Below are 18,469 nucleotides of genomic sequence, written 5' to 3' on the forward strand. Positions count from 1 at the left end.
GTTTTATATCTTTATGTTTGAAGCCTGAAATGTGGCAAAAGGTCGCAAAGTTCAAGGGGGGCGAATACTTTCGCAAGGCACTGTACTTACCATGGGCATCAGTCACACAATAGAAGACCAGTATTTGGATTCTGTTTTATAGTGTTGCTTTCTAGTAAATCCTCCAGTCTGTAAGTACTACAGGCAAAATATTTGATTCAGAAGTATCTTCCACCTTAAGCATTGATTCACATTGACAATTGCTTTGTGTTCTGTATAAAATAGAGCTCTATTGTATGAATGAAGAAGGAACCTAGCACAAAGCCATTATTTTGGGAATAGGAAATACAGAGAATGTACAATAATTTACGACGGGCACCTATAAAGCACACATGGAGATGGATTTAAATATTTTATTGACCCATAAGTAGAAATCATTAAAAAAAATTGAATCATGCTCCAGCATAGACGGCAGACTTGAAAAGCCTCTGTAGGAGTATTTTGGTCGGCAGTGAATGGAGATGAAAGGTAAGCAGAGATGGCTAATTAACTGCCATTGTTTACTCTTATTACAAACAATTTCTTTGTGGTTAGAACAAACAGGCGTTCGTTGGAAGCTTGAAAGCCTAAGATAGGATGATTGGTCTCCAGACTCGCTACCTGCTGCTTAGCAACCTGTCCTACATGGCGCCCTTCTTTTCTGTTGTACAATATGGTGGGCACTGGAGTAGGCTGGCGGTAGATAAAGATTCTGCGGACACACTCGCACAGAGCAGCATATGAGCTATTGGGAGCACAAGTGAAAAACTTCTTGTCTCGCTTTGATGCCTGAACATAACCTGGAATACAAAAACAGAAAAAAAAAAATTAAAAGATCGACATGGTTTACTTTAACCTCATTTAATATGCACCATTCAGCAGGATACACTATATTACCAAAAGTATTGGGACGCCCGCCTACCCCAACTCCTCTGTGACGGCTGTCCACAAGGTTTAGGAGTGTCTCTATGGGAATGTTTGACCATTCTTCTAGAAGCTCATTTGTGAGGTCAGGCATTGATGTTGGATTCGAAGGCCAGGCTCGCAGTCTTCACTCTAATTTATCCCAAAGGTGTTCTACTGGGTTAGGGTTAAGACTCTGTGCAGGCCAGTCAAGTTCCTCCACCCCAAACTCACTCATCCATGTCTTTATGAACCTTGCTTTGCGCACTGGTGCACAGTAATGTTGGAACAGGAAGGGGCCATCCCCAAACGGTTCCCACAAAGTTGGTAACATGAAACTGTCCAAAATGTCTTAGTATGTTGATGCCTTAAGAGTTCCCTTCACTGGAACTAAGGGGCCAAACCCAACCCCTGAAAAACAACCCCACACTATAATCCCCCCTCCACCAAATGATTTTGACCAGTGCACAAAGGAAGGTCCATAAAGACATGGAGGAACTTGACTGGCCTGCACAGACTCCTGACCTTAACCTGATAGAACACGTTTGGGATGAATTAGAGCAGAGACTGCATGCCAGGCCTTCTTGTGTACATCAGTGTCTGACCTCACAAATGCACTTCTGGAAGAATAGTCAAACATTCCTATAGACACACTCTTGTTATAGCGGCAAAGGGTGGGCCAACTCAATATTGAACCCTATAGATTAAGACTGGGATGCCATTAAAGTTCATGTTCGTGTAAATGCACATGTCCCAATACTTTTGGTAAAATAGTATGTATGTATATATATATATATATATATATATATATATATATATATATATATACACACACACACACACACACATAAACAAACACACAAGAAGAAGCACATTAGGGTCATGGAGTGGCGTAGCCAGTCTCCAGACCTTAATTCCATAGAAAATGTATGGAGGGAGCTGAAACTTCGAGTTGCCAAGCGACAGTCAAGAAACCTTAAGGATTTAGAGATCTGTAAAGAAGAGTGGACCAAAAGCCCTCCTGAGACATGTGCAAACTGGGTAACCAACTACAAGAAACGTCTTACCTCTGGGCTTGCCAACAAGGGTTTCATCACCAAGTACTAAGTCATGTTTTGCTTGGGGATCTCATACTTATTTTTACTTAGCGCCGGTTCACAGACACGCGACGCTACTTCCCGGGGCGACCTCCGATATTGCGGTGCGAGCAGCGCGCCGCGACCTCGGAGCGGCCACCACGGACTTCATAACATTGAAGTCTATGGCGGTCGCCTCCTGGTCGCCCCAAAGAAGCTCCGGACCCTTTTTCTAAGTCGGAGCGACTTGTGTCGCTCCTATTAGAACGGGTCCGCAGCTTCCCTATGGGAGACGACCTACGGCAACCTGTGAGGCGACCAGGTCGCCTCACAGGTCGCCTTAGTGTGAACGGGGGCTAAGTGAACTACATCTCAATGTATAACATTTGTATCGTGTGGTTTTTTTTCTTGATTTTTTTGTTGATATTCTGTTTCTATCATTTAAAATACACCTATGATAAAAATGATAGACCCTTCATTTCTTTATAAGTGGGCAAACTTGCAAAATCTGCAGGGGATCAAATACATTTTTTGCCACTGTACACACACAGAGTTGCTGCATATCGTGACATCCTAAAAACTGTTGTATGCAGACTTGAAAAGTTACTAAGAGGTCTTCAAAAAGTATTAAGATAAGTCTTTTTACACCCAAAGACAGTTTATTTTTTTATTTGGGTCAGATCTGACCTCAGTTTACTAAGGGTGATGTTTAGTCTGCAAAGCAAATTTACATTTATGTAAATGAAGGGAAAAAAATGATGATTTATTCTGCAATGAATACCATATCATGTAATATGAAAGTTAACCACTTGAGTACTAGCTTGTAAAAACTCCATTACAACGCTATCTACCAGTTTTCTGTACTGTGGCAGATTGTTTGACAATCACTCCATCATTAAACACTGTGCCCAAATTAATTCTAAATATATATATTTTTTTGGACGGAGAGAGTTTTCTTTTGGTGGTATTTAAATGGTTCTAAAAGGAAAAAGTTTTTTTTTTTTTTAAACTTAAAAAGGAGAAGTATAGCCAAGGCTTTTTTGGCTGTACCTCCCCAATAGATTACAGGAGTAAAGTTCGTTCTGCTTTCCTGTGACCCCGTTTTTGGCCAACAGTGGGCTAAAGCCTGCTGTCCGCCATCATTACAGACCTGGTCCAGGCTCTGAAAAGATCCCGGCCACATGGTTGGGATCCACCCAGAAGTCTGGACTGCCCCTGGCTCAGCTTCTCAGCAATCCACTGAGAGCCTGAGCCAGCTGCTCCCGCCCCCTGCATAGCCCAGCGCTCCAGTAAGCACTGGAGGGACAGAGCAGAAAACAGGTGAGTCACCAGCTCTTTGCAGACTGAAGACCAAAACTGAGCGATCAGCAGTGTTTGACCGCTCAGTTCTCGGTCTTAGAGGCAGCAGGGGACATCTGCAGCTGAGGTTGGTGCTGCAGCAAACTAGGTAAGGATAATCGTTTTTTTTTTTTTTTTTGCAATCCCATTTAGCTCTTTTAATACATTCTCTGCATTAGGGAGAAAAACCTTTTTAATAGCAGCTCCCTCTAGTCCCCCCTCCCCATAAATACTTACTCAATTCTTCTCTCGATCCAGAGCAGTCTCATCTGCAGCAGCCTGTAATTCACAAGAGGCTCAAACTGAGCCTTTGGCTCGGCATGAGAGCGTGCCTGCATCAATTCCCCTTTAGCAAGCAGCTTGCTATGAGGGCACTCTCAGAAAAGGAGGATCAGAGATGCTGGCAGGGGACCCTAGAAAACAGGGTAAGGGGCTGCTCTGTGCAAAACCATTGCACAAAGCAGGTAAGTATAACATATTTAATATTTTTTTTTTTTTTTACTATAAGAAGCAAAAGACCTTACTTTTTGTTATGGGACAAAGTACATGTACTTTGTCCTATTTCAATTGGAAGATGAATATTTATTGTCGTTACTCAGCTAAAGGCTTTTTCAAAGGGTTGTGGGGTATCTAGGCAGAGACAGCTAGTTAGTGACTGAGACAGATACCACTCTTTAAATAAGCACCTACCCAGACAGCAGCTGGGTTACAGAAATCTTAAAGGATAAGTTTATCCTCGGGAACCTGTTACATGTTTAACCGTTTTTAGGGTGGAACATGTAACACGTTCCCTCTCCTGCAGCCACTCGGCGATCCAAGCCCTTTGTTCGACAGCTGAACAGCGAGAAATGCCCGTACCAGCTGTCTCTTTTTAAAAAGAGCCCTGCATGGTCATGTCATTCATTCACAGTTCGGTTCTTTGAATTATTTAACTAAAAGTACCATCAGTCTTTGTGACTGCAGGCTTGTAGTTTTCAATGAACTACGACTACGCTGTTGAGCACTCTGGTAGTTCACAGATTCTTCCTGTCAGTGTGAAACTGCTTGCCCATACGATGTACGAGCAGACAGCTTACAATGACAGTCTGCAGGAGTCAGTGATCTGCTAATCGCTGGTGAAATGATTTCCAGGCTCCTTAAAAAAATAAATAATAAATGCACATTTTTATACCTGCAAAAAATATCCTTTAACAACTTAAGATAGCCATAACCATTACAATCCACAGGTTAAGAGATGTTCTATGGATGCTACTGCATCGTAATGCTTGGCACATTGACAGTATAAGTGGTCAAAAACAGATAGGAGAAATCTGCATCATCTCAATCCTAAAACATGCCCTCTCACTTTGCATTATAAAAACTTCCTAACCCACAACCTTAACATCAACCCGCATCACCAAACCCCTAATGCTACCTCAACCCTTGGATTGCTTTATCTTATCGAGGGGCTGTTTGTGCTAAAGTAAACAATACCACGTCAAGATTGCAACCAGTTAATTGACCCAGTGATGACTATAAGTAGCCATGGACTGGAGTCTCACCAATAACAATGAGATATCTATACCTATTCACATTGCTGCCCTGCCAAGACCCTGACTTTCCCGCTGCCTGCAGGTGATTCTATTTTTTTAATATAGAAAGGGGACTATTTAGTGTCTACTTGCACAGAGATTACCCAAGTCAATGTTTTGCATGCGATTACAAGCTCTTCAAATTGTTAGATACATGGTCACCTTCTAAGAATCTACTACATGCCATATACTTGCTTAGTCATCCCAAGCAATGCTTGAATATGATGCTTTGTTTACAAAGTACAAACCATGGTATGAGAACCATACCTACAGTTAGGTCCATATACATTTGGACAAAGGCACAATTTTTCGTTTTTTTTTCAGGTATTTACCAATACATATTCAAGCTTTAGGTTTATAATGGGCTGAAAGTGCATTTGAGGGTTTGTATATCCAAATGGAAGGAAGAGTTAGGAATTCCAGCTCTTAATAGCTGTCCCCCCTTTTTCAAAGGACCAAAAGTAACTGGACAATTGAATCCAAAGCTGTTTAATGGCCAGGTGTGGGCTGCTACTCCCTTATTTCCTAATCAATTGGGCAGGTAAAAGGTCTGGAGTCGATTCCAAGTGTGGTATTTGCATTTGGAATCTAATGCTGTGAACCTACAACATGCGTTCATAGGAGCTGTCCATGCACAGAAACAGGCCATTGTAAGGCTTCAAAAACTAAACAAATCCATTAGCGAGATCGCAGCAACATTAGAAGTGGCCAAATCAACAATTTGGTACATTCTGAGGAAAGAACACACAGGTGAGCTCAGCAACGTAAAAAGGCCTGGACGTCCACAGAAGACAATAGTGGTGGATGATCGCAGGATCCTCTCTATGGTAAAGAAAAACATATTCACAACATCCAGACAAGTGAAAGATACTCTCCAGGAGGTGGGCGTATCATTATCAAAGTCTACAATCAAGGGAAGACTTCATGAGAGCAAATACAGAGGGTTCACCACAAGGTGCAAACCATTCATAAGCCTGAAGAATAGAAAAGCCAGATTAGACTTTGCCAAAAAACATCTAAAAAAGCCAGACCAGTCCTGGAAAAGCATTCATTGGACGGATGATACTAAGATTAATCTGTTCAGAATGACGGGAAGAAAAAAAGCGTGGAAAAGGCTATGAACAGCTCATGATCCAAAGCACAAAACGTCATCTGCAAAACATGGAGGCATTGTGATGGCACGGGCATGCATGGCTTCCAGTGGCAATGGGTCATTGGTGTTTATTGATGATGTGACAGAAGACAGAAGCAGCCAAATGAATTCTGCAGTGTTTAGAGATATACGGTCAGCCCAGATTCAGCCAAATGCAGCAAAGTTGATTGGACGGTGCTTCACAGTACAGGTGGACAATAATCCAGAACACATTGCAAAAGCAACCCAGGAGCTTTTGAAGGAAAAGAAGTGGAATATTCTGCAATGCACCTGATCTCAATCCAACTGAGCATTTCGCTTGCCGAAGGCAAAACTAAAGGCAGAAAGACCCACAAAGAACAACTGAAGACAGCTGAAGTTAGAGCCTGGCAAAGCATCACAAAGAAGGAAACCCAGTCTTTGGTAATGTCTTTGTGTTCCAGACTTCAGGCAGTCATTGCTAGCGAAGGAATCTCAACAACATATTCAAAATGAATATTTTATTTAAGATTATATTCATTTGTCCAATTACATTTGAGCCTCTGAAAATGGGGGGACTGTATAAAAATGGTTGCAGTTCCTAAAATTTGTACTTGATATTTATGTTCCCCCCCATGAATTAAAGCTGAAAGTCTGCGCTACAAATTCATTTGGATTGTTGTTTTCATTTTATTGTGGTGGAAAACAGAGCCAAAATAGTCTCCAAATATATATGGACCTAACTGTATAAAGAGATATTATTCAACAAGACAAACACTTAAAAACTAAAGTAGGAGGTTCTGGATCTTAAGGTAGATTGAAAGCAAAGTCAAGAGGCAAACCATATAAAAGTGTACAAGGGCTCTACTTGGGAGTTTATAGAAAAGAATAGGCCACTAATGGGCGCTTCCTGTTCAATTCAAGAGGCACATAACTTATTGGATCAATAAATATATTTATTCATTAATCTATCTTCATCACAGATGAAGTGGTTCCTCTGGAACTCCCAAGTAGCTTTGGCTTGTACTTTTGATGTTTTATTATGAAATTAGAATTTTTGGTTTACCTGCAAAATCATTTTCTTGGAGTAAATAACGGAATACAGGATACTTCATATTCTTGCCTATTTGGGTTACACTGCTATCTTCAGGTGAATGGACATTTCAAAATGTCACTTGCTTTCAACATTTCAATACTTCATATTCGTGACTGATTGGGATGTTCTAAAGCACTGAATATAAGAGAAACTGACAACAAAGCTGCCTGCAAGATCTTCAGCCCAAAAGCTAGCATCCGCAAGGGCATAACTGAAAGCTGGCAGAATTGAATGTGAAAAGAAGACCAGGTAGCACCCTCAGAAACTTGATGACGAATTTTCCAGGAAGCACTGACACTTGTCTTGGAGAAACGAGCTGATGAAACTACCTAGATATAGTGGATCGAGTAGCAGCCTGAGCCTTGTGGGGACCCACAGCTAGAACAAAACAAGGAGACTGTTAAAACAAAGCTACAGAGTTCAGATACATTTTAAAAGCTCGGACAAAGCGTGAAGCACCTTCTCCTTTGGATTCTTAGTATTAGGACAAAGGATGACAGCACAATATCCTGATTCAGGTGGTATGAAGAAACTAACTTGAGTAAAAGAGGACCAAGCTCTTAATACCATCTTCTCTTGATGAAGAACCAAAAAAGGTTTCTTGCAGTAGAGTACAGCCAACTCCAAGACCCTGTGAGCCAAAGCAATGGCAACCAGAAAGACAACCTCGTATGTAGGAATCTTTCAAAATCGCTCAAAAGAAGCAATCTGCAAAACAGACAAGACCAAGTCAAGGTCCCACAAGGCACAGGCAGAGAAATCTATGTGAAACCAGGAACAAAGACTTACCAAGGAATGAATAGGAATAATAGATCTCTAAAACAGAATGGCTAAGGCTGATATCTGCCATTAGAGGAAGACCTCTCCACATCAAATTGGAGAAAAACCAAAACATGCCCCCATGACTCACTGATAGGAATGAAACTTTTAAAGTCTCACACTAGATTAAATAAGCTTGCATGTACAATGGTACACCTTCCTATAGGTTAACTTTCTTGCCTTAAGAAAGGTAGGGATTACAAAGTCAAAAAACACCCCTAACACCCTAAAGCCAGTGAAATCCAGTGACCACAAGGCAGGATGGAAAAATCAGACCCTGCAACAGTAAATCTGAATGATTTGGAAGAGCCTACAGCTCATCTGCCAAATGATTTATGATGTTCACATACCACATCTGTCTTGGCCAAGCAGGTGCAATCAGAGTGACTGGAATGCCCTCCGCCTTTATCCTGCACAACAGACGAGCAAGAAGTTGCAGTTGATGGAAGGCTTAGATCAGAGAAAAATAAATTCCAGGGAATCACCAGGGCATCCAACGCAACCACCTGAGGATCCCTGGTCTGGGACACAAACTTGTCATGTTTGTTGTTGAATTTGCATGCCAAGAGATCCATACCTCTCCCCCACTGCAGAAAAATCTGTGAACACAGCTGGGTGACACATTCTCCCAGATTCAGCAGTTGACGGCTAAGAAAGGCAGCCTGTCAATTCTCCATGCTGGGAATGCGCACAGTGGAGATAGCTGGATTGTGAAGCACTTCCCAAGACAAGATTAAGTCAACTTCTACCTAAACACTGCAACTTCTTGCCCTCCTTGACGGTTGATGTATGCCACCACTGTGTCCCAAATTGACAGGACAAGTTGAAGGGCTCTAAAGTGAATTTGAGCATAGGGGACCACATCAAAGGCCTTTACCATCTTGCCCAGAACCCATAATGCAGGCCCAAATCAAGAGACTTTCCAATGACCTTAGGGATTCCACTTGTAATTGAAGAGACGTGCACGTCTCCCGCAGAAGCAGTACCTTTGCCTGTGCTGTTTCAAGGACTAAACCTATTAAATAATCAAGATGCTGTGTCAGAATCAAGGCTCACTTCTAAAAGTTCAGCACCCAACTAGAGCTGCATGATTCTGGATAAAATGAAAATCACGATTTTTTTGCTTAGAATAAAGATCAGGATTCTCTGCGTAACATCCTCTTTTACATTATACAAAAAAAAAATTGGGTTAACTCTATAGTTTTTTTTAATTAATTCAAGTGTGTTTTTTCCCAAAAAAAAACTGTGTTTGAAAGACTTCTGCGCAAATACAGTGTGACATAAAAAATTGCAAAGATAGCCATTTTATTCTCTAGGGCAGGGGTAGGCAACCTTGGCTCTCCAGCTGTGCTGAAACGACAAATACCATCATGCCTCTGCCTTGGGGAAGCATGCCTGTGGCTGTCAGAGTCTTGCAGTGCCTTATGGGACTTGCAGTTCTACAACAGCTGGAGAGCCATGGTTGCCTACCCCTGCTCTAGGGTCTCTGCTAAAAAAGCCCATTGTTCCCCAAGAAGCTACTTGTCCTGGTAACCCAGAGCCAACAACTTGGTACACACTCTGGGGGCCCTGAACAGGAAGAAAGGTAATGCTTGGAGTACTTGTGGGCGCAGTTCTTTGTATGGAACTAGGAAACAGGCTTCTGTTTAGAGCCCAAGACTTGCTTGCTTTTCTTGGATTCTGAAGGAGGCACTGGTTTCTCACCTGTCACATTTGCCTTATTTATAAGTAAGAACATGCTTTTCCTAACATTCACCTTCTTGTTGAAGACATTCAAGGACGGTCCAAATAAGCAGAGAACAAAGTGGCACAATAAAAAGATATTGGTTACCACCTAAAACAGCTTAATAAGTCCATAGGGTCTTGTTAGATGTGTCATCTGGGAAGGAGCAAGAAGTCCAGGAAGCAACTCCAAGAGATCAAGGGGGATCCTTGCTGGCAGACTAACACAAAAAGCATAGAGGGCATAGATGTAATAAAACTGATGAATTTTAATAGTAAAAACAGTATCACAAACTAATGCTGTGGCTGGAGTGGTACTATGTGCATAGGATACAAAGTGAGATGAACCAAGGCAGTCCGCACACAGCATGCTCGCGGAGAGGAGAAGGCACAGCCACTCAGGACTTCATTGCAGCTGTCAGGCTGGGAACACTACCACTCATGCACTGAACATGCTATCAGAACACAGCCTTCCAATAGCTTGTTCAGTGCATAAATGGTGTTCGGAGAAGGTCACAGATAGCAACTAAAGCCCACAAAAGGAGATCTTAAGATGGACATCTGTAGGCAAAGCCATCACCAAAGGACACAAACTGAAAACTGGGAGTTAGCTGAACTGGGAGGGGTTATGCCGAGGAATCGCCTATCTATAAAATTTCCAGAACACTGGGCAAGGATTTCCTGCCTTTTTTGGCCAGTGTCCATTCACCTAAAGGTGGCAGCATAACCCAAGTAGTCATAATAATGATGTATCCTGTGCCATATGATCAAATATTAACTCTTTATGGTGTCTCAGCATTTAGTCTGATGTTCTTTTTTTTCTGTACCAACATTAAAAGGACTTTAAGCTTTTAATAATAGGAGACCATTACTGTTGGCACACATCGGAATGGCAACCACAAATTAAAGCTTTCTGATACATGAGAACAGCTCAGGTGATTGACCTTATAACAATAATACATTTTAATACCAGTCATAATTTAGGGTGTATAGAGAAAAAATATGTAAACTACGAGTGATGTAAACCGGCGCAAATATGCTTATCTGACCTAAAAGCGTTTCAGTGTTTTTTTCTTTTTTTTTTAGGTTGTCAACCAATATTTATTGACAGAACATTTTGTCTGCTACAGGTTAAAATGACACATCTATAAACAATTAATGTGTGCAACTCATCTACAAAATGTTAGGATCAAATCAGGCTGCACAGCTATAAAAAGCAAGCTATTACATTGATATTAATATTTGCATACATTTCTCTTTTTGCTAAGGAAAATTAATTTCTATTAGGGTTCTGTTGCCATAGAAACAAAAAACTATCCTAAAATGATTTAGCAGTGACTGATGAACCTTCTATAGGACCTCATGACCATTAGCCGAGCTTAGTTACGGGTGATGGTCCTCGTTAGACAGTGTTATGATTCAGCTATAGGCTCTCTACACAGCAGGCCTATCATCAAACGGACGGCACAACACCAATCTTATTTTCACACCATCGTAAACACTTTTATCTCATTTCCAGATAGAAGGAGTTAGTTGAAGATGAGGCAATAGATTGAAGGTGGTATATGGTGAAATGTGTATGTTGCACATGGCTAACATGAAAAACAACTGGAATAACTGGATTAATGATCAGCTACTGTAACACGGGAACAGCGTATTGCTGCGGCTGCCGTCTGCTTAAAGCAACAAAGTCGCAATATACATCTGTAAACTAAAAAAGTGATATAGCTACAACGGATGTTTTGGTAGAGCTATAAACTTGTAAATTTTATATATATATATATATATATATATATATATATATACATACATATATAATACACACACACACACACACACACACATACATACACATATATATATATATATATATATATATATATATTATACACAAACATATATATATATATATTATACACAAACATTACAGTTTTATATATTTATGTTTGAAGCCTGAAATGTAGCAAAAGGTTGCAGAGTTCAAGGGGGCGAATACTTTCGCAAGGCACTGTAGACAGCTCTGTCTTGTCTTCCTTCTCGCGGATTAGTGGGTGCTGGCAGTCATCTATTAGCTGGTACCCGCTGATCCGCTTGTGCTGTGACTAATCATAGCACAGCCGCCATGCGCACATGTCCCCTACCCGGAAGAGAAGAATTACATACATATATACATTTTATATTATATATATATATATATATATATATATATATATATATATATATATATTTTAAGGCCTCATACACACTGGACTTTTTTACAGCTGCTGTTTTTGGCATCAGACTTTTTTTCTACAGCCAGTAAACTCCCCAGCATGTTATCAGCATTTTATTGTTAGGGGTATTTTCTGGCTAGAAAAACCCTCAGAGCTAGTGGGTTTTGAGAGGAGTTTTTCAGCTGTAAAAACGCTCTAACTCTGATAAAAGCTAAAAAACGCTACTGCAAAAAAAGCTGAAAAACTCCTTCTACAGCTATAGCTTTCTACTGCTGTTTTGATAATGTCCAGTATGCACGAGACCTGAAGAAAGCGGATTTAATTGACTTTGAACATGGCATGGTTGTTGGTGCCAGACAGGCTGGTCAGAGTATTTTAACCACTTTACCACCGGAGGATTTTGCTGTCTTCCGTCCAGGCCACTTTTTGCGATTCGGCGCTGTGCGACTTTAACTGACAATTGCGCGGTCATGCGACGCCGTACCCAAACGTCCTTTTTTTCCCACAAACAGAGCTTTCTTTTGGTGGTATTTGATCACCTGTGCGATTTTTACTTTTTGCGCTATAAACAAAAAAATAGCGTTTATTTTGAAAAAATAACAATATTTTTCACATTTTTTTATATGAAATTCTCCCCCAAAAAAATGTAAAAATCTAATTTTTTAAAAATTTTTGGCCAATTTGTTTTCTGCTACCTATGTTTAGTAAAAAAAATCGCAATAAGCGTATTTTGATTGGTTTGCGCAAAAGTTATTGCGTTTACTAACTAAGGGAAAGATTTCTGTCATTTTTGGTGTTTTTTTTTAACGCGTAATGGCGGCGATCTGCGATTTTTTTTGCGGGACTGCGACATTGCGGCGGACAGATCGGACCCTTGACTGACATTTTTGACACTTTTGGGGGTATCAGTGACATTTCTACAGTAATCAGTGCTATATATATGCACTGTTACTGTAAAAATGACACTGGCAGGGAAGGGGTTAATTTTATTGGAGAGGGAGGGGTTAATGTATGCCTGGTGCTTACTGACGTGTGGGGGGGGGAGGTGACTGAGTGACAGGACAGATCGGATGTCCAGCTATGCTGAACACTCCGATCTGTCAGTCCCTGTCACTATGGAGATCCGCCCGCTGTGTTTACACACAGCGGGCGGATCTCCAGACTCGATCCCCGACGATCGGGGCAGAGCAGAGGCAATCGCCGCTGCTCCTCCCCTGGCCCAACTCCCGCTGTGAATGAACACAGCGGGAGCGAGCCTCCGGCGGCGCGCGAGCGCCGCCCACAAGGGGCGGAGTCCAGCGACGTAGGTCTACGTTGCTGGACGGGATCGCGGCACTTTGCCGCAGTAGCCTCCATGTGAGCGGGGCTAAAGTGGTTAAAAACTGCTGATTCAGTGAGAGTTTCACGCACAACCATCTCTGGGGTTTACAGAGAATGGTCCGAAGAAGAGAAAATATCAGGTGAGCGGCAGTTGTGAGATCGAAAATGCCTTGTTGATGTCAGAGGAGAATGGGCAGACTGGTTTGAAATGATAGAAAGGCAACAGTAACTCTAATACCCAGTCGTTCAACCAAGGTATGCAGAATACCATCTCTGAACGCATAACACATCGACCAGATGGGCTACAGCAGCAGAAGACCACACCAGGTGGCACTGCTGTCAGCTAAGTACAGGAAACGGAGGCTACAATTTGCACAGGCCCACTGATATTGGACAATAGAAGATTAGAAAAATGTTGCTTGTTCTGTTGAATCTCGATTTTTAGCTGTAATATTCAGATGGGGTCAGAATTTGGTGTAAACAACATGAAAGCATGGATCCATCGTGCCTTGTATTAATGGTTCAGGCTGGTGGTGGTGGCGGTGTAATGGTGTGGGGGATATTTTCTTGGCACACTTTGGGCACCTTAGTATCAATTGAGCATTATTTTAAATGCCACGGCCTACCTAAGCATTATTGCTGACCATGTCCATCCCTGTATGACTACAGTGTACCCATCTTCTGATGACTCCTTCCAGCAGCATAATGCACCATGCCGCAAAGCTCAAAACATCTCAAACTGGGTTCTTGAACATGACAATGAGGTCACTGTACTCCAATGGCCTCTACAGTCCCCTGATCTCAATACAATATAGCACCTTTGGGATGAGGTGGAACGGGATATTTGCATCATGGATGTGCAGCAGACAATGCTGCAGCAATTGCGTGATGCCATCATATCAATATGGACCAAAATCTCGGAGGAATATTTGCAACACCTTATTGAAGCTATGCTACGAAGAATGAAGGCAGATCTGAAGGCAAAAGGGGGTCCCACCTGGTATTAGCAGGGTGTACCTAATAAAGTGGCAGGCCCTGCCACTATCTGAATTTAGACAAAAAGGACACAGGATTCTTAAAGTTATGGTAAGTTTTCTCAGTCATTTGTAATCCTGGATTTTTTAGGTTCCGAAAGTGTCTTGGGTAGGAAGGAACCTTTGTTCCTATGTCTGGGCTTTGCTAGTTGCCTGTATAAGTGCACAGGTGCATGGGATCATTATAAATCAGGTATGAGAGTAGCTCCGAGCTAGGGGTGTTGCATTTGCTGCCATTTAGACACACAGTCAGTGTGTGAAGATGGGTGTGTGCTCCAACCAAGAGGGGTGACGTTCTCGGGAGACAAGAGCCTACGTTGGGGGGACTACTCACCCAAAAGAGTGGGAGGGTCAGGAGAGCTATGTAGGTCTGGAGAAACAGAGAAAGCGGAGGTGACTAGTGAGTCCACAGAGGGGGCTGGAAGAAGTCCTGTCATCCTGAGAGATGGGAGAGCCTGGGGTGCTGGGAGAACCCTATCCAGAGGCCAGGAGTGGGGCCTATTCAGTGAGAGTCTTCAGGCATAGGCTGAGTGAGCCTGAGGAGCCCCCACGCACTATATTACCAAAAGTATTGGGACACCTGCCACTACACGCACATGAACTTTAATGGCATCTCAGTCTGTAGGGTTCAATATGGAGTTGGCCCACCCTTTGCAGCTATAACAGCTTCAACTCGTCTGGGAAGGCTGTCTGCAAGGTTTAGAAGTGTGTCTATGGGAATGTTTGACCATTCTTCCAGAAGTGCATTTGTGAGGTCAGGCACTGATGTTGGAGAGAAGGCCTGGCTCGCAGTCTGCGCTCTAATTCATCCCAAAGGTGTTCTATCTGGTTGAGGTTAGGACTGTGCAGGCTAGTCAAGTTCCTCCACTCCAAACTTGCTCATCCATGTCTTTACGGACCTTGCACTGGTCAAAGTCACTTGGTGGAGGGGGGATAATGGCGTTGGGTTGTTTTTCATGGATTGGGCTTGGCCCCTTAGTTTAAGTGATGGGAACTCTTAAGGCATCAGCATACCAATACATTTTGGACAATTTCTTGCTTCCAATTTTGTGAGACCGGTTTGGTGTTGGCCCTTCCTGTCCCAACATGACTGCGCACCAGTGCACAAAGCAAGGTTCATAACGACATAGATAAGCATGTTTGGGGTGGAGGAAGTTGTCTGACCTGCACAGAGTCCTGACCTCAACCTGAAAGAACACCTTCGGGATAAATTAGAGAGAAGACTCCAAGCAAGGCCAATAAAGTTCATGTGCGTGTAGTCAGGCATCCCAATATATATATATATATATATATATATATATATATATATTATACATAGCACAACCCACCGCCGGCAGAAGGAGCCCACATGTCATCTCGACTCCATGTTGTCTACCCAGCATCTAGCTCTGGCATGATTTGATCTCATTAGCTTTGCTAAGCACCTTTGGACTCCAGTTGTTCCGAGTGCACCGCGGATGCATTTTTCACCAGCCCCCCTTATATCTGGGACACAAACCTCTATATAGACCCTACTTCATTAATATACAGCACCGGTTGGGTTCAACTCTTTCCCTGTTTTTAATGCAGCAAGCTTTCTGTTAACCTGATGTGCAACCAACCATAACAATACTCCAGAGTTATCCCTGATGAAGAGGTGACAAACCTCGAAACGCTTCGGGTACTCTATCTGGATTGGATGGTTGAGTGGATTCACCTTGCACATGTTACTTATTGCTTGCCAAAGTGTTTTTATTAAGACATTATTATTGTGTTTTGTGATTTGTATCTATGTAATAAATAAATACATTTTAAACTAATTTTTTTGGTAGTACCACTACATTGTGCCTATAAAGTCCCACCCCCAGGGGAACCCATTTGTATATAAATATATATATATATATATATATATATATATATATACACACACACACACATTTATACAGTCAGGTCCATAAATATTGGGACATCGACACAATTCTAATCTTTTTGGCTCTTTACACCACCACAATGGATTTGAAATGAAACAAACAAGATGTGCTTTAACTGCAGACTTTCAGCTTTAATTTGAGGGTATTTACATCCAAATCAGGTGAACGGTGTAGGAATTACAACAGTTTTTATATGTGCCTCCCACTTTTTAAGGGACCAAAAGTAATGGGACAGAACAATCATAAATCAAACTTTCACTTTTTAATACTTGGTTGCAAATCCTTTGCAGTCAATTACAGCCTGAAGTTTGGAAAGCATAGACATCACCAGACGCTGGGTTTCATCCCTGGTAATGCTCAGGCCTCTACTGCAACTGTCTTCAGTTCCTGCTTGTTCTTGGGGCATTTTCCCTTCAGTTTTGTCTTCAACAAGTGAAATGCATGCTCAATCGGATTCAGGTCAGGCGACTGACTTGGCCATTGCATAACATTCCACTTCTTTCCCTTAAAAAAATATTTTGTTGCTTTGGCAGTATGCTTCGGGTCATTGTCCATCTGCACTGTGAAGCGCCGTCCAATGAGTTGTGAAGCGCCGTCCAATGAGTTCTGAAGCATTTGGCTGAATATGAGCAGATATTGCCTGAAACACTTCAGAATTCATCCTGCTGCTGTTGTCAGCAGTCACATCATCAATAAATACAAGAGAACCAGTTCCATTGGCAGCCATACATGCCCACGCCATGACACTACCACCAAAAAATCATTGAAAGTTCCTTTCCTTCTCCATACTCTTCTCTTCCCATCACTCTGGTACAAGTTGATCTTGGTCTCCTCTGTCCATAGGATGTTGTTCCAGAACTGTGAAGGCTTTATCAGATGTTGTTTGGCAAACTCTAAACTGGCCTTCCTGTTTTTGAGGCTCACCAATGGATTACATCTTGTGGTGAACCCTCTGTATTCACTCTGGTGAAGTCATCTCTTGATTGTTGTCTTTGACACACATACACCTACCTCCTGGAGAGTGTTCTTGATCTGGCCAACTGTTGTGAAGGGTGTTTTCTTCACCAGGGAAAGAATTCTTCGGTCATCCACCACAGTTGTTTTCCGTGGTCTTCCAGGTCTTTTGGTGTTGCTGAGCTCACCGGTGCGTTCTTTCTTTTTAAGGATGTTCCAAACAGTTGATTTGGCCACACCTAATGTTTTTGCTATCTCTGTGATGGGTTTGTTTTGTTTTTTTCAGCCTAATGATGGCTTGCTTCACTGATAGTGACAGCTCTTTGGATATCATATTGAGAGTTGACAGCAACAGATTCCAAATGCAAATACCAAAGAAAACATCAGCTGTCCTTTGGATTTCTCATTTATATGCATTGCAGGAATTATTTCAGCAGACCAGTAAGGTAAGCTAGGTCTGCCCTTTATTTAAAGAGAACCTGTCACCAGCCCAATCATTTTATTTTTAATAAAAGATGTGCATTTAAGGTATGTTATGCCTGTTATTTACATGTACTTTACTGTGTGAAGACCCTCAAAAAAATCTCTGAGACTTCTGTTGGGCACCATCATCTTGGATATGATGATGTCAACCACAGTAGACTTCCAGCTATCACTCAAGTTACACAAAATATTATGTAGAGGTGGGGAGCTGGAGGAAAACAAACAATAATTAGACATTCCCATATGATGAGAGGGCTATGTTGTGGCAGGAGGTGGGGGTTTGTAGCATCATTTGGGATCTGACTCATCCGGGAGGGGTTGCATTCCCTAGTAAGTCCAAAGGCACACTGCAAGTGATTGAAAAATCACTTATGGAAAATTTGATGGCAGCATCTTTTTATTGGTATAAACTCATGCACAGACACCCGCAATGTCTGTATTTGGGGCTTTACTTCTGTATGCATGTACAGGTTACACAAGTACCGAGGTATACCCACATAAAGCCGTATATAGCTATTTATATCTTTGGAGCGTCTATGTGCAGCACCTGTGGTTCTAAGACAGGGAAATATGCTTGAACTTTACATTGTATGGCCCCATAAGGTTGTGTGCATGAGCCCTATTCTATACTGTTGGTCCCACTCATGTTTTGTAAATCGGAATGATAAATAGGCACCTTGTAGCAGTGTGCACATTTAGGGCCCATTTACACTTCCGTTGCAATGTACGGTAATGTATGTAACATGTGTTGCGATGCCATTAGTTCCTAATGATACCCAAATGCACCAAGGCATTTTATTAGTCTGATCCTATTTTCTACCTGGGGGCCTAGGGCAAAGAGCTTTTGCAATGAAAGGTTGGCAATTGCGTAGCCTAAGGGAACCCCCAAGAAGAATTAGAT

At 42.0% G+C, this 18,469-nt stretch overlaps 1 protein-coding gene across 1 annotated transcript in view; it reads right to left on the bottom strand.

Moving 5' to 3' along the window:
* Positions 1–377: 377 nt before the first annotated feature.
* The window catches only part of NUDCD1 (NudC domain containing 1), a 366,332-nt gene continuing 348,240 nt past the window's right edge, over positions 378–18,469 (bottom strand). Inside the window, exon 10 of the mRNA XM_082259772.1 lies at positions 378–818. Within this exon, the coding sequence (XP_082115898.1) occupies positions 526–818 (293 nt within the window). The 3' untranslated portion in view covers positions 378–525. The remainder of the gene's footprint in view (positions 819–18,469) is intronic.

This window comes from Pelophylax lessonae (genome assembly GCF_965119305.1).
Source record: "Pelophylax lessonae genome assembly, chromosome: 5".
Lineage (NCBI taxonomy): Eukaryota > Metazoa > Chordata > Amphibia > Anura > Ranidae > Pelophylax > Pelophylax lessonae.